The sequence below is a fragment of the Pseudomyrmex gracilis genome, unplaced genomic scaffold, assembly GCF_002006095.1.
Source record: "Pseudomyrmex gracilis isolate BER0280 unplaced genomic scaffold, ASM200609v1 scaffold_15, whole genome shotgun sequence".
Lineage (NCBI taxonomy): Eukaryota > Metazoa > Arthropoda > Insecta > Hymenoptera > Formicidae > Pseudomyrmex > Pseudomyrmex gracilis.
In genome coordinates this window covers 1,041,389-1,065,017 of record NW_018020599.1, presented here as the reverse complement: position 1 = coordinate 1,065,017, position 23,629 = coordinate 1,041,389, and the positions used below count along the sequence as shown (strand labels likewise).

The 23,629-nt window shown below is 39.8% G+C and overlaps 2 protein-coding genes across 7 annotated transcripts in view; one reads left to right on the top strand and one right to left on the bottom strand.

Moving 5' to 3' along the window:
* The window catches only part of LOC109863951 (dipeptidase 1-like), a 34,853-nt gene that overhangs the window by 5,291 nt on the left and 5,933 nt on the right, over nt 1-23,629 (bottom strand). For 2 of the 6 annotated variants that reach the window (XM_020444665.1, XM_020444664.1), the window contains exon 1: nt 1,378-1,468. The exons of 1 other annotated variant lie outside the window; for it this stretch is intronic. In XM_020444665.1, coding sequence (XP_020300254.1) covers nt 1,378-1,390 — 13 coding nt within the window. In that variant the 5' untranslated portion in view covers nt 1,391-1,468. Of the gene's footprint in view, nt 1-758; nt 817-1,377; nt 1,469-2,007; nt 2,125-23,629 lie in introns of those variants that run through there. 3 more of the 6 variants (XM_020444667.1, XM_020444666.1, XM_020444668.1) reach the window with 3 other exon arrangements.
* The window catches only part of LOC109863950 (beta-1,4-glucuronyltransferase 1), a 29,818-nt gene continuing 28,293 nt past the window's right edge, over nt 22,105-23,629 (top strand). Inside the window, exon 1 of the mRNA XM_020444661.1 lies at nt 22,105-22,382. Within this exon, the coding sequence (XP_020300250.1) occupies nt 22,281-22,382 (102 nt within the window). The 5' untranslated portion in view covers nt 22,105-22,280. The remainder of the gene's footprint in view (nt 22,383-23,629) is intronic.

The following is a 23,629-nucleotide window of genomic DNA, read 5'->3' as shown; positions in this document are numbered from 1 at the left end:
ATTTTAATGCATTTTCTTACATTGCTATGATACAGATTGTCTCAAATTTGAGATAAGTAAAATTACAACAATTGAAAAATTGGCAATAATAAAATCTCTGTAGTAAAATGATTAAGTAAGATTACATAATTAAGCACTGAGAGAGATAAAGGCAATTAGATTAGATTGTATCATAAATCTTATATTAAAGATTCGTAAAAATTACAGATTGAACAACGGACATTAGATAACAAATTGCCTGTCACATGTGAATGACACAGAAACCAGATACATCATAAAAATATTACAGGTATAAGCAACAATAATGTTCTTATCGCACAAAATCTCTCTCTCTCTCTCATAACTGTATTCTTATTTAATAATTATATTTTACTTGTCAATCGCGTCGTAATTGTCGATAAGCACGATAGAAAAAGTAAACTATAATATACTCAGCAAATTTACCTATTTTAAATATTGGTTTTTGTCGCCATGTTATGTTTGTTTATTAAATTTTCGACAAGATATCAATTTCTTGATTTCTCGCAACTAAAGTGATAAAAATAATAATTTCTTGATTACTTGCAACTAAAGTGACAAAAATCTTTTTAAAGATTTTGCAATCGGCTATTTTAAGATCGCAAGTTTATGAATGTTCTCTTATCAGTTATAGTAATATCACGCTCAGTAAGTTACACACAATCATCAAAACTCTAGTTAAAGTATATGCACGTAAATATTATATACGGACGCGTATAAACATAAAAAAACATACTTACAACGCAAGAAACAAATTTATCAGAATCTCTCGCGACTCATCACATTGACCAACTGAAGAGACAAGTCCGAAAGTATGAATTTATATGTGTTTTTTCTCTCGCACGATTAAATTTTATCAGTATCAATTAAGTGCATCGTAATTGCATATAGCGTATTTGCTATAATTGGCAGAAATAAATCGCGCGAGAATCAATCAAATTTCAGAAAATAAAACGAGCCAATAAATGTGAGATAAAGAAACTGTAGATGTTCAAATCATTAAAAGTTAGCTTATCGTGTGTTAGCGGATGTGACAATCTTCTCGCAACATTTTCGATTGCGCATAACATAATAATACTTTCGCACTCTTCATATTTATGTACATCGAACAAACTCTGCACTATGTGAGCCACTTTAGTGGAATTAAGTATGACTTATTTTTTTGCACGCGCAACGCCAAGACAATGATTTGCAACGATGATCCGAGATTTCGAACGGGCTCGACGAAATTCCGGACGGATTTCGATGACGCAATCTTTAACGACAATATCGCGCGCCATACGAATTCGTCGCCTATACTCCGATAAAATACATTCTACCAAACATTATACTCTTAATATGAATAAATGCGGTAAGTACTAGTTTCACCCATGCAGAACGTAGCGAAGTATTCCCCCGACGGTGATGAGATCACACGATGAACTGCTGAGAGGATGACATTGCCTTGAAACGCGTTTAATGTACGCTTCTAGTGTACATACAGAGTGTCCCATAATTGCCGTCTAACCGCTCGTAAGTAGATATAGAACGGTTATTCTAAGATGAAAAGTTCTATACCACTTTGCAAGATTCGCAATAATTAACGAAATATTAATTAATAAAGATCCGCTAATCAGCGTGCATCCAGCGTAAGGACAGCTCAGTCTGTCGCGCCGTAGCGACGGAATGGGAGGAGATAATAGAATAACATGTGCATACATAGACAGCATATAGACTGCGTTTCGGGCAGCGCGCTATCCGCGCTATTGTATTCCCGGCGCGACAGACTGGGCTGTTCTTACACGCTGGATGCACGCTGATTAGCGGATCTTTATTAATTAATATTTCGTTAATTATTGCGAATCTTGCAAAGTGGTATAAAACTTTTTGTCTTAGAATAACCCCTTCTATCTACCTACGAGCGGTTAGACGGCCAATTATGGGACACCCTGTATATGCGTAACGGACCGTCATGCGATAGTACATAATACATCAGCTTATAATAGATACCTGCTATATTTGATGTCTCGCTACAAGAGCGAGATAAAGTCCTTTACAGCAACGTGTGTGTTGTCTCTGTTCCTTCGCAATAACGCAGTATATGAAAACTGTGTCTCATTCAACAACGTGTCGAAATTTCTCACTTATATAATAAGCTTAGAACATATATACTGGAAGGGGCATTACCTATCCATACGTAACAAGTGTCCGTAACATCTATCTATCCTTGTCTGCACGAAATCTGTCAATGTGCCTGCGTGAGAGGATAACCGATTAAGAAAGTATATATGTGTATGTGAAGGTATATATATAAAGGTATATACATATATGTTCTAGCTTGTCATACATACACACATACAACATAATCGACGCATGCGTATTGCGGTACCATGTACAGACAAAGATAGATAGATGTTGCGGACAACGGTAAGTTAGCTATGCCCCTTCCAGTATATATGTTTTATAAGATAATAAGCTCGTAATATAGCGACGGATAAACGCGCGAGATATATCGTCAATGTTTATCGCCTAGCAGCCGTCACGGAAATTAACGTTGCTTTTCTATCAGTTATTCCACAGATAACACGTAATCTCGTCTCTTATTAAAGAACTTTTTCTATCAACTGCAATCAAAAATAAATTGGAATCGAAATTTTATGTAGATTTCATAACGTGAGAAATATGATGCAATTGTTTCTGTCGCTGTAATATTGTGAAAGTTGCGATTATATTGATACAAAAAAAATTTCGAATTTTGTTTTTATATGATTATAATTTTAACATATTGACGATATTCGCGAATAAAAATACTATTTATTTAAATAAAAAACAAAAGATTCAGAAATGTACATAAACTACTTGTTATTTGTATGTTATTTACATACAAATATATGTACGTACGAGTACACAAATTTGATTTCTGGAACAAGTTTGTAAACTTATATACTATTGTTCCATTACATATCTTAAGTTTTCCATACTTGTACCAAAAAACAAGACTGAAAGCAATCAAAACATAAAAAATTGTAATAGCTTTTCCGCTCTGTAAGCCAGCGATGTGTTTATGGGTGGTGCACATTAGCAACTAGCCATGTTCACAAGCGACTTGTCGGTGCGTACGCTATGTCCAAACGTAGACACGATTCTATTCCGCGCTGTGTCCACAATGTGCAGTTGTATTCTGTGCAATATGCACAAGTCCAAGTGTCGCAAATTAATTACATGTGCAAATATTCTTAGAACGCGAGATTTTAGCGAAAAGAGATTTTGCGAGAAGATAACCGAGTGGGAAGATAAGTGAGAGGGAAAATAAATGAAGTTTCATTGTATTAGGATTACATGTATGATCTGCGCATAGAGTGATGCTTTCATACTCTCGCTCAGTCATGAAAAACCAAATATCATGATTAGCAACTACAGTGAAATTTGAGATTGGAGACGAGATCTGAGATTTGAGAAACAATTATGACTTCTGACCTCAGTCTTCGCTCTGCTTGTGTAGTATGTCAAGCTATCCAAATGTTAGTAAGTCGAGTAAAAATAACCAGCAACAGGTGATAAGATATCGACTTTGTCCTTCATTATCAGCGGTAAGTATACAACAAACAAATTTATACAACTTAAAAATATCAAACGTATATAAGATAAGTAAGAAATGGAGAAAATATATATTAGTAAGTATTCATAGTACTTTACTGAAAAAAAAAATCAAAGTGCTTAGTTTTGTTTAACTCGCTTTACTTTTGCACATCTGGTTCGATTTGGAGCAGTTGTGACTTTTGTATATCTCACGAAGATGACACTGAATATGTTATTTAGGAGATGCTACCATCTAATGAGAAAAAGGTAAAATTCTTCATACGATTCGAGCAACAAATTCTACATAATTAGAATGTATTTTGATAATCCTTAAAATGTTTAAACAAAGAAATAGAGTTTTATATTTTATCGATTTTCAAAATATGAATATTTGACGCTTATTTTATATGACGCTTATATTATACGAGTACAAAGATTGATTACACAGAAACTTGATACATATTTTGGCACAATGTATTCAATTTGCATAGTTTTTTTAAGGTCAACTAGTACGTGTATGACAACAGCGTAAAGTGTGTCGTAAAATAAAGATCTCTCAATAAAAATTAATGTCGCAATCGATGCTTGCTTTTCGTGTTGAAAATCACACACGAGCATCACGACGATTTGATAATTCTTTGATGTCCAAATCGCAAGTGGTCTATTCTGGCGCTTGCGATCTAGCACGAAAAAAGCATCGTGTGTCGCAAGCTTTACATAACGTGTTTACTAACTGTTCTGTGCCAGATAAAAATTCCGGAAGCAATGTCAGATTATTCTTTGGATTTCTTAGAAAGCATTGATTCCTTAGTCATTCTTTAGTGCAGCCCGTTCTAGTGAACAATGATAATGACGACAAGCGTAACCTCAAAGCAATTAACTTCATTGAAAAATTTGTCAGGAATGTTCTGTTCTATGTAAATTTGATAACGTCAAAGTCTTCTCGAATAAAAGGTAAGAAAAATGGTGAATAAGCTTTTAAGATTTTAAGACTTCAAGTTTAAATAGAAAACTTGATAATAATTAATAATAATCCAATAAAAAATGCAGTAAAATTAAAGTCTATCTGTCATTATTTAGAAATTTTGATAAAGATTTTGTTCCGAGATAAAAAAAGGTAAAGAAAATAAAAGAACTTTCTGAAAAGATTATAGCATGTACTTAAAATATATTTATAGAAGCACAAGATTTTTAAAGCTCTATCTTTCTTTTTAATTATGTGAGATATAAAATATTTCTTCAAATATTTTTCTGAAAAAGATAACGATCCAGAATTAAAATTATCATCATGTCGGACCGAAAATATTCCTCTTCTCCTTCGTTAGCGGACAGTAATTGCGAATACAAGCACGTATGTGCATATCGCGCAAAATACGCACGTGATAAAAAAGACAACGGCGCCATAACGGCGATGAGGCGATGTGTTTTGCTTAATGCGATTCGATTTGCCGTAATCTGGAAAGCCGTGGTTCTCGTCGACACCGGCGAACAATATACCCGGATATCGCGCGCTAATTAATTAATAATCGGCGCAGCATCGCCGACGAGACGTGACGGCGGCCGTCGACAAGTCGATCGAAAGTTGAACGGCGGCGGTTTGAGAGCACGGAATTACCGAAGCCGATCGATCGCATCTCGTTAACAACAGCACCAATTACATAACATAAAACATAATGTCTGGACTCGTGGTTGTTTGCAAAGTAATGTAAAACTCCGAGGAATAATTAAAACAACGATCGAAGTTAGACAACGATAAAGCGAAGAAGATAAGAAAAAGATAGAAAATTTGTTATTGATTTTAGCAAGAGAGAAATTGAGAGAGAAGAAAATAGAAGAAATTTTTATTTTCTTGTTGATAAAATAATGCTAAGAATATTAAACAAAGAGCATAAAATGTTTAAAAAAAACGCTGCGTTTATACAGGGTGACCCAGTGAAAATGACCACATTTCTTTTTTGAATAACTCTGGTGGTAACACTGCTACAGGGACGAACGCGCGCTCTATGGTTAGTAGAGACCTGGGAGATTTCTGTTATCAACATTTTAGTAATCATGGAACGTTACACTGCAAAAGAACGAGCATTTTGTGAAGAAGCGTATTTTCGAGATAAATCGGTTGTGAAAGTTCATAGAGCGTTTCGTAAACAGTTCAAAATTAAAAGTAATGAATCTGTAATCTTTTAATGAGCGATGAAGCTCATTTCGAACTCTCTGGATCGGTAAATAAACAAAACTTTCGGTACTGGGCAAGTGGTAATCCGCAATTCATTCAAGAAAAACCGTTACATAGNCAACGAGTTACAGTATGGGCCGGTGTAGCGTCATGGNGAATTATCGGACCGTATTTTTTCGACGGTACCGTCAATGGAGAGAGGTACAGGGAGATGTTAAACTCGTTCCTCATCCCCCAACTCCGCCGCAAACGTCGTTTGAATCGAACCTGGTTTCAGCAAGACGGGGCAACTTGTCACACCGCCGCTCTTACACTTGCGTTGTTGAAAGAAACGTTTGGAATTCGTTTATTGTTACGTTCTTCAGATTTCGCTTGGCCGCCTGGCTCGCCAGATTTGACGGTTCCAGATTTTTTTCTGTGGGGGTATTTGAAAAGTCGTGTTTATGAAACCAAGCCCCGTGATCTAGAGGATTTAAAATCGAGGATTAGAGCCGAATTCGCAAAAATTTCGGCTTCCATGCTGAAGAAAGTATTCAAAAACTTCGTTAAACGATTGGAAGAATGTAAAGCCCAAAACGGTCATCATTTGAAGGATGTAATATTCCATAAATAATCTCCCATGTTTCTACTTTTCAAAGATTTTTTTGTTACTTTTATATCTGTAATACTTTTTTTGTTATTAAAGAAATAAATGTGGTCATTTTCATTGGGTCACCCTGTATATATATTTTTATTATATATTTATATTAAATCCTCAAAAGGTAAATAATCTCCTAATTCCGCGTTCCCCGCTGACAATGATTTAGACAATACGACGAAGGCCAACGTGGGATCGTGCACGGAGACAGGTGCACGAGCAGACGCGGCGGCAGGAATTCGATAATTGCGAGCGGAAGAGAATTCGCCCGGCGACGACGACAAGAATGCCGCGGAGCGCGGGACGAGCCGCGGCTTTGCATAAGAAAGAGGAACGACGACGACCCCGTTGTCGGGAAACGCCATGAAGAAGAAGGCAAAGCGAATCGTCGTCGTTGTACATCGAGACCGGCGAAGAAAACGACGCGGAGGCGATGTTCCCCGCGGAATTCTTCGTCAAAATGTAGTCTGCGCGACAGCGGGAGCGACATGAGAGCCGACAAGAAGCTCGGCAGCGTCCTCACAACGTGGACTCGGGGCCCGACGACTGTCTTGTACTTGAAGCTCTATCGTCGCAGATTCAGTTAGTCCCTAACGAGATGAGACGCTTTCTTGAGTCATACGCGGAACAATGCCGAAACGCGCCCCCGTCTCGCGACTGTCGGCGGATCTCTGATAAAAAGAACGAGGCGAAACAACGCAATTTTTCCCCCGCGGGACGTTTACTTTGTTTCGTGATTAGAAGCGGAGCGTGTTCGCGAGAAAGATTGAAGACGGAAAAGACGACAAAATTCTCTCACAATCCGACAAATTTCACCTGATAATTTGACGTTGTCCTTCTTTTCTTTAGTTTAGGAGCTGGATTTTTAAATTGCGAGAAAGAGAGAATCGAAAAAAAAACGAACAAAAAATTTTAGATCTTGTGTGAGAGCTACTATGCTTTTTAATCTCGCGCGATAAGAAAAGCTCGACGGAAAAAAGCCGATTCAAGAATATTTGCATGAATACGAAAGTTAAAATTATCATTTCACTTTTATTTAGGAAATGTCTATTTCTCCGAAAGTGAGCTTTTAAATTAATTAATTTTGCCGTAGAGGTTTTATTATTAACATTAAATCATAAACGCGAATGTGCGCAAACTTCCGTTTTTTTAAATCTTTTTTTTTTTTTTAATTTTTTTTGTTAGAAAACAGGTACTTTTTCTGTGTAACTTCACGGAGCTTGGAAAATTTGTCGGAAATTTTCTCTCGGTTTCCGTACATGAATCTCGACTACTGCTGCCCGCCGCCGACCGACACGATGGGGTTGCGAATATTAAATCGTACGTTTGAGTTTTACTCAAACACATTGTTATAAGGCGAGGAATTTTATTTTGCGAGTGACTCACCACAAGAGGGATTCTACCGCAACGCGATGCAGGCATAGCTGCCAGTGTCTACATATTACGGCGCGGCAAAGTTGTACGATGAAAAAAGTTACATTTTTATGAAAGAGGATTAAGCGTCCGTTCCCCGTAAAACATCTGAAACTCTCGCCACAATTGCTCTAACCGCTCTCTGCTCTTTTCGCGTAGGTGTCTCGCGATTGTAAAAAATAAAATAATGTTATGCACGCGCGAGAGAAAATGATATATATACATGATCTATAATTAGTTTCGAAAAATATTTTTCTCTAAGAAACTAAAATTATATTATTGTTATAGTTTCTCACACATTTTTCATTAAAACTTAAAACAAATTAATATTTGAAAAATAACGAAATAGTGATTCAGCACATACATATATTAATATGCTTGATCATCGTGTTTGCCAACAAAACACTTTTTTCTGAAAAAAAAAATCAGGTAACAGCAAAACAATACAACGTTCTTCGGAAAATCTTGTTACCTTGTATACAAGTGTGACGTGCAAACTTTTCAAGCGCCATTCTCTTCAGTGGAGAGTCGCCGGTATCTTGAGGAGCCGAAAGCGTCATTTTTCACATCACTGTCCGCCACTTTTCATGTCACTTTTCCCGCGCGAAATTCGATCTGTCGACTTTTCAACGAATAGCGGCCCGTCGTTATATCGATCAAAGAACTCGATGTGTATGGACATTTCACGTGATGGCAAAACGATAATCTCTCGCCATTACGTTTCGCCGAAAGTAATTTCAGCGTTGTCGCGTATAGAGCACCGCTGACAGAAAGTAAAGAGTGTCGTCGCGTTGCTCTTTTTTTTTGTCGCCAGACATCCAGAGGTATCCACGCATTCGGTCCCCGGAGGGTTCCACCTTGTCGATTTGCGGCGACAGCCAACTCGAGCAACTCAGCCTGGACGAGGGTTGCTCGTCCCTTCTAGGCACCTCGAGGGACGACAGCAGCGAGTTCAGCTTCTATCGTTGCTTGGTCGAAGGTCACGCCGCCCATCTGCCACATAGTGAAGTGTCGCGTCGAGGAATATCCTCGAGTGCCGTCTTTCCGGAAGCGCAGTTCGAGCGTAGCGTCATGGATGGCAAATCGAAGAAATCGACGTATCTTCCGTACACCATCGAGGGATACAGTTTATTCGAGACCTGATCAATCTCTCGGTCCTGATGAGGATAAAGGTGCAAGCAAAGGTGCGTTTTTATATAAGGAATAATAATAATTTTGTTTCTATTAAATATCTTTCTCTCTTGAGACTAAAGAAATGCGTAATCAACAAAATGTTCGAATAACAAATTGAGATAATAGAGAAAAAAAGAGAGTTAAAAAATAATACCGCAGTTTTACTAATAATGAAAAAATACAAATGTTAAACATCATAATTCGAAAATTTGCAGAATTTTTGACACGATTTGAAGCGAGAAATTTCTCTATCTGCAGATCGCCGGGCGATCAGATTCTTCGAGCGAGATTTAGAGGCGCGACACGCAATTCTCATTTCCGAAAACTTATCTGTCGCCGGCGCGTTCGATCAAAGTTTCCGGGACAAGGAAACTTTCCTCGCTTCGATAATTCACGTTTTCTATATTGCTCTCTTGATAATGAGTATAAAAGTATTTTATATTACTCGGGAACGTCATTAAAACTTGGCGTGCTGAGTTCGCCTGTGCTTTTATCGCGAAATTTATCTTTGCCCGTTTCTTTTATCCTTATCCTTTTATCTCGCTAGATGTTTATTGCCGCGTCTTCGCCCTCAGTGTCCCCGATGTTAGGTAATTACGTTACGTATCGGATCGCACCGAGAGTACGTACGTTAATAAATAACATTCTCTTGGCCTCCCTGTCCTCCTCCTCCCTGTCCTCCTCCTCCCTTTCGACGAAGTTACACAGCTACGGCGCGGGAACGCTGATATTCGATTATAATGCGGTAATCCAATTAGTTCTTCGGCATCATCGATGCTCAACGTCGATCGTCGTTGCAGCTCATTTCAGTTTGCAACACGCCTCGCATTTGCACGCAAACACAGTTCTCGCAACAACTTTCGCGAGGTAAAAGAACTTAAACTCGGCCACACAATATAAGGAACAAATTTAAATGTCACTCGATCTGACTAAATAATACGGAAATATAGACATGGGAAATTTGTTGGCTCGAAATGGAAACTTGGTTTGAAATGGTAACTTTCGTGCGATTTTATTTCGCGCGAAGTTGGCCTGCCGATAAGTTGCCATAGTCGGGAAAGGCTTCCATTGCCGGGAAAGCGAAGTGAAGTAAAACTCCGGCGGGGTAGTGCTTGCGAGGACCCGACGGTGCAGTTAACACTTTCATGGAAGACCTAGCGCTTTTCGCGAAGGAGTTGACGCGCACGGCTTCGTACCTTAAAATCTAATAAACACGCGCGACCCGTTTTCGGGTCAGGACGCGCTATTCTGCTCGCGTCTATTTCCTATTTTCTCGCCGAGGATACACAGTATCGAATTAGAGGCTTGCGTACGCGACAAATTGCACTCCAGACAATCACGCGTGACGACGAGCGTCGCGACGGCGTCCATCCCACCGGAGGATACGCCCGGACGCACAAGAGGCGCGTCGCAGTTCGTCGTCGAAATGAGAAATTTAATTCGCCAAGTACTTTAATACGCTAATTGCGATAATCACTTTACCGTAAAAGTCAGGATAAGTTATATACCACGTAATTGTTGCATAAGATAAATTGGCGGAGTTTTATAAAACAAAAAATCTCGAATTGCTCGTAAGTTTCTCGGAATTTTTCAAAAATCAATCGATTTATAAATTTTAAATAAATTTTAAAACTCTCTATATATTTTCTTCCTTCTTTAGATTGTGAACCAAAAACCATTTTTGTCGATTTTGAGGTAAACGGCGTTTAGTGAAAAAAGACGCGTGGTCATTGCACGTTTAGAAAAAAAATATTCATGGTGGAACATGTGTTCGATAAAAACATTTATAGACGTGAGATGAAAGTTTCATGTATTCTTGGCGTCAATTTTTCCGAATTTTCTTACCGACTTCAAGCTTCTTATTATTTTAACTTTTAGTATATATATGTATGCTTTCTGCACGTCACCGCCACTACTATTGCACTGAGATGATTCTTACACTCTTGGTGGAGAGCATACAAGTTCCGTGTCTTTGTTAGTCAATAGACCGAAGTTTGTAAATTAAAAGCACATAATTATTAAGTGCAAAAAAAGGCGCGCAGACTTTTGATATCTGCAGATTCGCGATAAATGACGTTTTAAGGTCATCGTTTCAGGCCGCTCTGCTCTTCAGTTCTTATCACGAAATTCCGCGCGCGAAGCGACCTGATGCCAGTCGGCGGCAGGTGCGCGCCGGAAAAGTAGCTGTCTCCTAGTTTCGAGCAGTAAATTCTCGCGGCCTTTGAGCGGCACACGCTCCAGCCCGCGAGACCGGGGTGGTCCGTAAATTTTTCAGAGCGCTTCCTCCGTCGCAGCCGGCGAAACGTGAGTTTACGGGGTAAGCTCTTCTTATATACCGTGCAGCGCAACCGGCTGCGAACTGATTGGTGTGTTTGTTCGCGCTTATGTCTAGAAGAAAAGCGCGGAATTCTTCTCGTCTCGTGCCGTTTTCGCGGAAACAATTTTAGCAAGATTGGAAATTAAAATTTCACGCGACTCCGCGCGCAAGAGCCGAGCTATCCCGCTCCATCGCGTTCTCCCAAAATGTCGGAATCGCTTTCTCTTTAAGGCATGCCCCGGGACAAGCGGAAATGCTTCGTTACTCCATCACGGAAAGGTCCGTCTCCTGTTTCCAGGAGCGGAGATGCCGGACTCGCGGGCAAAAGTTTCAAGATGTTTCGTCTTCATCAGACGGGGCGGGCATGAGAAGGAAGCGCGCTAGTTTCCTCCTGGAAACGCCGCGAGCGACCGGAAAACGAGCTCGAGAAAACTCGGTTTAGTTCGCATGAATATTTGCTACCAATCGGTTTTATACATCCGGTTATGTATGTCATGTTATTATCTTTTTATACAAATAAATATAAATGTACAAATGTCAATTTATTAAAAATCTATAATTGATTGAATTAAATTTATGAGAATTGATGTTTTTTTTTATTAGTGTTTGTTCGAAGTAAGTTTATAGGAGTATCAAAAACTTAATGTTCGCTTATTCTTCTGCTTTAAATATATTTTTGAAAAATTCAAACAAGAACGAGAACAAGTGCAGTACAAATACAAATATTCATATAATATATATGTATAATATAATTTACAATACGTTATTGGAAATGAGATATTAAATTATGAAACAAAAGTTTCATTTAAATTAAAAACTTATTAAATTTAAAAACTCATCAAATACAAAATACATTATATCATAATTAATCTATAAATTGATTTAAGAATTATACAGAAAGATTTATAAATGAAGAAATAAAACCAACATTATGGTAGTGTCCTTTTTCGAAGAGCATTTTAGTTTAACAGAATCTTACTTAGACTTTAATAAAAACAAAAACGATTTTAAAAAACAAAGGAATTTCAAAATCGATTAAATCTTCGCCGATGAAAAATTGACATCAAATCGGATCAAAGAATTGCATCAGACGGAAGTACGCTTTATGTAGGGCGTTGCAAACGGGTCGCCATCACGTTATCCGTAATTAGACGCTGTAGAGAAGCGCGACACGTAAAGCCGTAAAAAGCTTCAATTGCGCAATCGAACTTCGCCGATACCTTCGTACAAGTAACAGAGCGAAACAGGAATTTCCGCTCTAACGACGAACACCGTCCAAAGAAAGAGAAAGAGAGAGAGAGAGACAGAAAGAGAAGGAGAAAAAGAAAGAAAGACAGAAAAGATCGGCAATGGTGGGACTTTTATCCAGGTGTTTCTTATAAGCGTGCGCGCGCTCGTTGTACACTCGCAGGCTATTATCCGGGATTACCGGACCTGCCCGAGTACGAGAGCAGATAAGTACACCAATATACGGGAGCAAATTTGTTTCCGACGAAGCCGCCGTCGCCGTCACCGCAGTCACCGTCTCGTCGAGGACAGTTTAAATGAAACGCCGGCAAGTATAAACCCGACGAGGCGTCCGCGGAGATGACAGCAATGATCAAGGTGTGGGAGCGACATAATGTCTGTAATTATCGCGACTCCCGAAGGCTTGCGTTAATATTGCGCCCGGTAATTGCGCGCGATATTAACTAGCCCGGTTTCCTGACGTTAACACGTAGCTGTCAACGTCGGATATCCGATTTGGGAATGTTTCTCTCAATGTTTGAAATTCATGAGAGAGAAATCTCTCGAGCGACTATTTAGCTAAGGGATTATATTATAATTAGTTATGAATATATTATTTATTGTGCAATGCTTAATATATGTTCTGTTAATATTTGAAATATTTATATTGTTTATACTGTAAAAGGAAGATGCGTTCAATGTATTCGTGTATCAGAAAATACAAAAGTCTTGTTTGTGTTAGCTCATCTATTTTTTAAGCATTTATCGCTCAATTCGTCGTGACTGATCCGTTCCTCCCCACGACCAGATACAATTTCTTCTCTCAATTTTCTTTTCTACTACTACTACTACTACTACTATTACTACTACTACTACACACACACACACACATATATATATGTATTTTCCGAGCGCCACCTTTATCTTTCCTCATGTTTGCCCGTCCCGTTCTGTATTTCTTTTCTGTGTCGCATCCCTATCTTCTCCTGCCGGTTTCCTCGTCATCGGCGGCCGTTCGATGAGCATTTGCATAATCTACTTTGTATCGGATTTGAGTGGGTCGAGTTGGCAGCCCGTGATTTTCGGCGCGACTCGCTCGATCGATTTCGCTGTCCGCGACGACCCGGTGTGAGCTTGATAGTTTGCAGCCAACGGATTTCGCTTCGCTTCTCTTTCATTTATAAATAAAGATCTTTACATTGTAACACATCTTTAAATATGTGCAAGCGAATGATTCACACGTACGAATAAAAGATTGTTTTATGTGTTATTTGATGAAAACGTCATATATATTTCTCTACATATATTTCTATATATTTATTTATTTCTATATATATGTATACACGTATATAAATATATGTATATATGTATATATTTTTTTTCTAGTAAAGTTTTGCAAAATTTCTAACTAAAAATCGAATAAAAATATTTTGTATTTTCCGAGCATTTGTTTATTGAGCAAATTTTTGCAGATTTATCAACAAATTAAATTGACACACTTTCCAGTGTATATATTATATCAGAAAGGATTTGTTAAACTTGAAAATAAAACGAGTCGCGTCAATTTAATATCAAAATATCATGCCGAATAGAAGTTAATTGAACTTCTTTTCCTCTCAATCGGAATACAAATATTCATATTTGATTTGAGATCCGACAATTTGTCCGCAACTTTTTCGATTTAGGCTGTTATAACATATTCCGTATGGCATTAAGAATACGCTGTGAAAATTACCACAGTGCGATGCATAAACGCGCAAATGACACACGTTATATGTCAGCCTCGCGCTCAAACTTTGCAGCACGCAGAAAGATATTACTCGTACGTTGTGTTTACTCGCACTTTCGTCGGTATATGCCTCTTCACGGTAAACAGCAATCTACGACCACATCTGTCCGCAAATTTGCGGCCGCCTGTATACTCTCTCGCGTGCACACAAAGTGCAGTCATACTCGCGCGCGCGAGAAAGCGGGCTACTCCTCCCCGTCGTCGTCGTTGCAACTCTCTCTTGCAAAAAGTAAATAAAGCCTTTAGTCAGACGTAGCGCCGGTGTGTTTAGCCTGAAAGTTTCACCAAACCGGGCGGCTGTGGTTGTAGCTCTAGGGGTTGTTTGTTGTTGCAGAGAAAATGGCTGATGCGCTGGAGATCGGGGATTCGGTTAGTGCGCGCAATTACGATCAGATAATGCAGCGGACCAGAAGGCTCAATGTAGGAAAGACGCAAATTTCGATATATTACCGATCGCGGTTTATCTTAGGCATTAAAGGATGGCGATTCCAATCGACTTAGCTTCGTAAGACTCATATCACGTTTGTACTGAGTGGCGTTGAAAGGTTTGACAGATTTTGTAATACCAAATTGATAATAATTTTATTAAAAACGAATTTATTTTACTCCTCATGTTGTCTTTCGCATTGTACTTGGTAGAATAAAAAAATCGTGTTTTATAAAGATATTTGGGGTTCATTTTTCTATCTAATAAAATTCTTTAAAACTTTTGCACTCACCTAATGAAATTGACTGTTTGAACGAATAACATTGAGAACACTACCCGTACTTTAGGTAGCGAATATTCCACGTCTCTAACTAATTTCCACGTTCAAGGTGTCGAACACGCTTTCGATCGTGGTCGCGCGACACACACTCGATTAACGGAGGCGTCTTAGCCGGCGCCTGCACGCCGTGTACTCGCCCGAGGAATTTGGACATTATCGGAAACGAGATTCCAGAAAGTTTCGTCTGTCGAGCGCATATCCAAGAAGCCGTAATTGCGTTTTTGCAACCGGACGGGTTAACCTTGTCGCGGCGAGTCGCGGCGGATTGCTAATCACAATCGAGTTGCTGGACCTCAAAATATAATGCCGTAAAAAAAAAAAAAAAAAATAATGGACGACGCGGGGAGAGTCGCGGCTCGTGTTTGATAAATTAGCATCGATGGCATTCGGTCCCGTTACGGTCGATATTTAATTGCCAATTAGAGGACGCAAAAGAGGCATTGCTGACGGGCGTTGGTTCGTTTTACTCGCGGCGCACTCGTGAGAGTCAAGCCTCGTAATGACCAGCCGCAAGATTTATAAACGAAATTAATTACGTACATACCGCCTCCACGTTAACAATGCCTGAATCGCGATTTTTCTCTTTTCTCGCCCTCATCCATATTCTATCATGTCGCTCGTTCTGTCTTTCACCGCAGCGGTGTGTCTTGTTCCGACGCGCTCGTCATTATCGGTTTGCTCTTACGCTGTCATATCACTTCTCCGATTGAATTTTGCGATTTGATCAAGAAGCACGGTAGCACCTCGCGCCACAAGTTCACGCGCAACAAAGTCGCGCTCAAACAATGCGAGGAACTTGTGCTTCTTGTATGCAAAATTCATGCGATTGAGAAGTGAGAAGATTTTTACGGGACAATATCTCAAGAATACCAACCGATCAATTTTGTTTTAGTCTCAATCGCTTCAGAACAAGACATTAAAAAAAAAGTAGTTTTACGTTTTTTTGTTTGTACTTCTGATTTGGAGATAGGCGACGATAAAGTTTCGAAGTGAGAAAATCATGTTTCCAGAAACGTCATTATTATCGTCGTCGTGCGATCAAAATGTGTGCATGTGTGCGTGCTACTAGATGGCATACATAGAGTGCGTTGAAAGAAGAAAAAAGAAAAAAAGACGGAAAGTGTGAGTGAAAGAAGGAAAAAGAGAATTGTCAAGAGGCACGTTGTTTTTCCTCTTCTCCCTGTCACGTGACTTTCATGTAGTCACGTTTTAAAAGTCACATGACTAAAGTAAAGTCACATGACTTTAGTGTTATTTTTCCACTTCTATCTCATTCTAATTTTCGAGTTTGAGTTTCATGCGTTATTTCTGACATCTGTTATATTTTAACAACGTCAATTTTTTATCTTATTCACTCGCAGAATTGCCAGTCACGATAGATACAATTGTAACAAAAAATTTCCGGTAATAACATTATCATCTCTCGTGAGCTGGTAGAATTGATTGTTTACTGAAAAGTTCTTTATCATTTTGCGAATTTCACGATAATTAATAAGTTATTAATTTATAAAGATCTGCAAATGAGAAAAAGCCATGAGCGGTCACTGTGTTTATAGAGTCCTTCTCCATTGAGGAGTAATATGGAAATTATCGGACATCATGTGTGTGCATGTTAGTAAAAACTGAGAACACAAACGTCAAACAGTGTGTAGCAAGATATTAAATTATATACGCTTTTACAAAATGTTTGTCAATTCAGAGATATATAATTGCACTATTTCACAGATTGAGATTAATGTTTGATGATACATGTTTCAAATACGTGCGGAATCCGATGTATTTATTTTCAATTCACACACGACGGCGCGCTCGCGCAACAAATTTTGATGCTCTTTTATGTATGAAATTTATTATGCATCACAAGAAAGGAAAGAACGAGATACGTTAGAAAAGACGCGTTGCGATTTGCAAGATGAAAGATATCGGAAACGCGAAGGAAGTCTCGCGTCGCGAGACAAAATATTCATAACGGTAGAATGAAATTCCGCCGGGTCGGATCCTCTTCCATTCGCGCACCACTCCCGGGATACAATTCCGAGAATAACTTAGTTTCGTATCGGCCGCGGCTAAGTCAATTGCACTTTGGCAACTTGTATTCAATTATTCCATTTCAACCGGGAATGCGTTCACGACCTGATCTCGCGAGATTACAAAGGTTCCGAGCTTAACGATTATTCGCGTGGAACGTCATTGCTACTATGTGTGCACCTACTTGGCCAAGCTATTCTCGAAGAATTCACTGTGTTACACAACAATCGAAGAAATAATTTTTATCGATGCGCGACATCAATTGATTATTTTTTTTTTTTTTTTGCTGTTTACATCGCGGCATTTTTCACCTTTGAATTTCACGTCACGTCAAAGTTGCAGATAGACATCGTCGACATTCGGAAATAATTTTTATTTATAGTTCGCAAGTTGTAAATGTAAATGGCAATTTTGCACTGCATTGATTCCCAGATAGGTAGTGCAACTGCTACGAATCCCATCCAATTTTCTCATGCAAATACTAAATTTTGATCAAGGCTGCACGGACAATTCACAATATTGTTTTAACATCCGTTGGAAGTTCCATTAATGAACGTACGCTGCAACGTTTGTTCGCTAGAATTACGCTCTAATGAATCGTGCGCTAGAAACAATATTTGATACGATACTAGCGGAAACTTACCATCACGGTTCTTGTGATGAATGCGTGTATGAATTACGCAAAATTAGTTTTCAATTTTGTAAAAAGAGAGATTCGTGAAAAAAAATGTTTTAATACGCAATTTTCACTCAAACAAATAATAACAAAAATATCTCGATGAGAAGTTTAACAATGCAAAGCGAAATTTCACGTGAAAAATTTTCTCGCAATTTTGTTACATTAATTATCTACGACCGAGATGTCATATTATTCGAATTTTGACGCGCTTCGCGAATGTATGCACTAAAATATTCCAATATTCGCAAAGTAGTATCAAGTTACAATTTTTTTACTATTGCGTATTACTTGCTCGTTTTGTCGCAAGCCCCCGCACCTGTTTTGCCAATTAACTGCAGCTGCGTGTACGAATACATTCGACAGTGTATTATGAAACGTAAGATATGCGATTGGCGTCGACCTGAACGCAACAATGAGCCTCTTGTAGAAACGGTCCTCCCTCTATAGTACCGCTATTCGCACGTAAATTCAATTATATGTACAAAGCTACTGCCGCGAACCGCAACGACCACGAGGGTAGGCAGAAATTGAGGGTACGGGAGAGCGAATAAGAGGAACGAGCGCGCGCGCACACGTGAATGAATCAACGCTACACCTTTCGCAAGGAGAAGTAGCCCCACATACTCTCCGACAGAAATTTCATTTGCAGTGTGTTTCTCGTGAACGAGAGCGCGACACACGCGATGTCTTATTCGCTCGCTCCGGCTTGACATCGATCTCCGTGCGACGAGAAGGGAGAGCAAGGAATATTGGTTTTATTTAAACTCGGCTTCGCGCGCGCGCCGTGACTTTAATCGCACTTTAATTTATGCCTCGCTTCTTTTCAATTTCAGTTCAGCAAAGAAGCAAAAAAAAAAAAAAAAGCTAATCTCAGAGGCACTCGGTCTCTAGCGACGAAATATCGCCCGAAAACTTTTACATCCTACCTCGACATAAGAAAAAAAAATATTAATAACAACACTTGTAAGATTAGATCGTTCAGAAAGTCACGTGACGTTATTTATCTTGTTCTCTTCTGTCTTATTGCGTCAACGATAAAACAGCATTTTATTCTCCGTCCGATTCTGTGTTTCTTTCTCAAATAAAACACAAGGCGGTACCGTTTCCGCTGAAAGACTCAACGAGGGTTATCGACGAGAGCGCGGGACAAAGTGTAAAATCACGTCCGTGAATACCATTTGATTCTTTCGTCTCTCTTTCCTATTTATCCGATCAAAGCAAGCCCGCTCGCTCGTCCCGCGAGCACTTATACCCTTTTGTGTTCACAGCCGAGACGCTTCATCGCTCAAAAATGTTGCCCGCCCTCTTTGAAGGATCAAAACGCCACCGCCTCAAAGGTAAATTGAGCCTTTTTGCGATCATCCCTTCCTCTTTGTTCCGCCTGGTACTTCGGCTTACTTTTCGTCGCGCAATTATTCGCGTATCTCTGTAATGGAGCAGAGATGCTGAAGAGGATCGCAAAAGCAAGACACCGTGCTCGAAGATCATCGTCGAAGAGTAACAGTATATCTCGTTTGTCGCAGGATCGTGAAAATTCGAGGAGAGACGGACATTGCGATGCAAGAGGATCTCTTGAAGCGTGCTGTCAGATATCCGAAGAGAAGAGCCACGAATGAGGACGCGCCGCCGTGTCAAAAAGCCGGCATCACGCTCGAGAAAACGGCGAGTTTCGACTCGTCGCTCGTTTTCCCGAGGACTTGTATTCGGAGACGTCGCAACAACGTCATTTGCAAGAGAAGGAACTGGCGGATCGTCTTATGGCGGCGTCAGTCGTTGAACTCCTGACTGTATATCGGATAAAGAACGACCGAGAAAACGCGCTGCAAATATAACTGTTTCAGATATTCATCTTTATTTCCCGTGTCTCTCCACTACTGGCCTATTTTTGTAAAAAGATCAATATTTTGCACCGCGGTTTACTCACCCGTTCCGCGTTATCGATGTGTGTCTACGTTTGCTCTCTCTCTCTCTTTCTCTCTCTCTACGTTTTCTGTTTACGCGTACTTCACACGTACACACATCTGTTTTTCCCTGACACATTTTCACGTGTGTATAAACGAAACAACTCTTCGACACGCGACAAATGAGCGCGCGAGTTTTTAAACATCGCGTGGCATGGCTCAATTTGAAAACGACACCCATTACCGTTATATATACTGGCGAAGATGGAACTGGCTATGCGGAATGCAGCAATATCGATCGTTCGTGTCTTATTTTTAAATGTGTCGACGCGATACGAGTTTCTCGCAAGTCTCGAGAAAACCGCGTCGCGCCCGCTCAACGGAACTCGTTCGCGTATTGTCGCGTTTATATCGCCGGGACTTTGCGGCCGGCAAACGGATCCGCCGGCGAGTCTCGACGAGAAATGCCCGTAAATAAATTGTACTCCGCACACCCGGGAGATTAGTCCGCGGATAAAATATTTAAACTTAATTCCATTCGGATAAATAATTCACACGACGTTATCCACGTATACCCGCCGGCACATCGTTACCCCCTTGACACCGCCGCGAGATGAGAGTCACACACAGCACGAACGTAAACGTGTCGAATGCTGCAAAATATTTCCAAAGCCGAGACCGACGTGGTGCATTATTACACAATCTCTCGGATATTTCAGCAGTCGACGCAAAAAGAGAGAGAGGAGACAAGTGACTTCCGTCAAACTGATTTTCGCAGTAGTAGAGTCAAAATGTAATAAAATATTAAGAGCACGATCTATTTAAAAATAATAATTTATACATATGTGCACACACATGTGTAAAAACAGCTATTCGCTGATGAGAATTTATTTTTACTTGAAGCGCACAAGTTTTATTATATTTGAGCACTTCATCATACACATACTCTTACGCGGTTGTCATCTGTTTACTACATGTTTATATTTTGCTTGTATTTTGTTTGTATTTTTGTAAAAAATATTCATCCATTTTTGTACATCACGTAAGATAAGGTATTTGCTATTTCTTTGTCAAGTGCTTTCTCTTTTCCGCACGGTATGCACGGACGCGCGGTATGCAATCGCTATGTACCGCAAAACTTGTTTTGTCCAGAGGGTTCTGGAATTATTCAAAGTTCTTTCTGCCTTCTCCCGGTGACAATCGTGCGGAAAACGAGCGCTCGCCAGAAGTAGCCAGAGTTGCGTGCAAGATGGTCGGTACCGACAAGAGTTGTTCGAGTCGAGAGAAGGGGAGTATTTTTATCAGCCATGATCCGCGACGTTTTACGCAACCGAGGTAAACTTAAAGATCCGGAAAATCAGCGGCCGTAAAGTTTCGCTTCCTTCCGTGTTGCGGCTATCCTCTTGAATATGTAAAACGCGCTACTCTTATCCTGGAAGATAATTCCGCGCGCACGCCGCGACGATCACATCACCGTCTAAATCTGTTATTACGCTCCTATAATCAAGCGCAGCTCCTGAACAATTCATCGCCCGCGGCCGAAATTACTTTCGCAGGTTTCAGATATAGAAGAGCCGGCGTAGCCCGCTCCTCGATTTATCGACGATGAAATATTTCTACTATATTCCAACATCTTCCATCAGTTTCCATCGCTACAGTCTTGTCTAATTTAATTATCTCTCTATCGAGTTATTATAATCTCCTACCTGCCACACGCATATATATATTTTGCAATATATTTTTTTCTATATATTTTTAACCTAACATGTAGGTAATAAAACTTTTAATAAATAAATAAAGTAATAATTTCGTACTAAAATGCACAATTTTCAAAATAATGTGACTATTTCGAATGCTCCTGTAACAAGAAAAAATTAATTATGGGAATATTTCAAGAATTTTCGCGTAAAAATCATTGAATTATATTTTTGAAAGTATTTAATTATGTAGTTAAGTCTTATGTATATCACATTGTTTTTTAAGTTTATATAAATTGATTTGACTTCTTTCTCTAAAAACTTTTGTTTCTTAATACGCAAACTTGACAACTCAAAATAACTTGATAATACAACTCGCAAGAGATGCCACAAAACAAACACAACATACAGAAACTTTTCCATTAACTTTTGCTGAACCGCCTTCAAAAAGAAGTTGCGAATTTCACACAAAGTTAAGTTAACCGTAAATTATATATCCACAGTAAATAACTATATATTTCCAAAAACTCCTATACTTCTCGTCTCAACCTCAACTTCGACCCCTATCGCAACGGTAAAACCTTCCTCGTGGGAGAGACAGCGCGGTGCTCACCGTCGTGGAGGCTGATCGATCCACCGGTTGCGCGCGCGCTTGTCGCATGCGCGATGTTGTATGCCGCGAGTTGCACGCACCGAGCAAGAGCCGCCGCCGACTGATAACACAGCGAAGCCTCCGTAAATAAACGCGCCCGAGTCTTTCTTTTTTTCTTCCTCTCGGAAGTGTCGATATTATTCGCGGGGGCGTGATTCCGTGATACGTCGAGCGGGCGAGCAATTTACTCGCGTCAGTGTGTTCGTGTCGTCGTCGTCCATCGGGACGCGCTACGTCGATGGTACCGCCGGATGTACGGTGAGCGTCAACCCGGGTCGGCCAACTACGCCATCAGGCTGCCGCCAAGCGGGGAGGACGTCTGTCTCGCGTGTCAGCACACATCAATGGTTCAGGTGAGTGAGTGAATGAGTGAGCGAACAAGTGAGTCAAAGCGTCTGTGAGCAACGACAGGGGATGCAGCACCGGCGGTGCTTCGTTGAAAAGAGACCGGGGGTTGAGAACGGCACGCGAGTGCGCGCGGAGAAGCGCCGTTCGCCTTCTCCCTTTCGTTGCCGCTGCCGGCGAACGTCGTCAGCTGTTGGCCGGTGATAAGCGCAAGAGATGTCGCCACTCGAGATGCGGTGATTTCTCACGTGGAAAGTTTCTTTTTTTGATTTCGATTTTTTTCTTGTTCGGTTATTCGTTATTTTGTGAAGCTTCGAGTTTTTATCGATGTTTTTCTAGATACCGACGTCCATCTAATTTTTAATTGATGCGGCAAGTTTTATACGGTCTATAACGTTACGATACGCCCCCTCGCTCATTCGTAAATTATTACAGTGAGATATATATGTATACAGATAGAGGTTTCCTGCATGCACGGATGTGCTTCATTTGTGATAGATGTTTGCGGCACGTATACATGTATCTCTGTGTCTGCTATTATCAATGACCGTTAAGTATTGATAAGATATTTGATTGAGCGTAATTGCAGGAAATGATGTATTAGTAACCGATAAAAAGCGTCGCACACATGTGCCATTTTATCTTATATACTTTTTAACTACTTCCAGTATATCGCGTAAAACAAACAATGAACGACAGAGAAAAATATAACTGTCAGTTATCTTTGCTTCTCTAAAAAAAAACGGTATATGTGCGATAATAAAAAATCATATATATATCTTCTAAAATAATGCACTCTCGATACTTTTTCTAATTCTCAAATCGTTTTTCGAAACTCACATTTGCTGCAATAAAATTGTGCAACATCAAGAGGAGTAGAATCATTTCGAGCGTACAGCGTAAAATCGTCACGATAATCATAAAATATAGCTTTCATAACAGTGAGCTCGCTCGAATGAGAGAGGTCCGTGAAAGTTGTTAGGTAATATTTTTATATCAAAGACTATTTTAATTTGCGAGATATGGTCTTCTTTAAGAGAGGTAATTCTCAAAAGGGAGAGAGGAGAAAAAGAGAAAAGAAGCGAAATACCGCGGCGCAAACCCTCTTGATGTGTAGTAGTCCTTTATGTAAATGGATAATGGTTCTACAGCGGTTGGCTGGCTTCCTAGACGGTGAGTACGTTGCGACTGCCGAAGGGCAGTTCATTAACTGCCAGACGCCGGGTTCGATGAGAGAGCTACAGCTTCGAGAGAA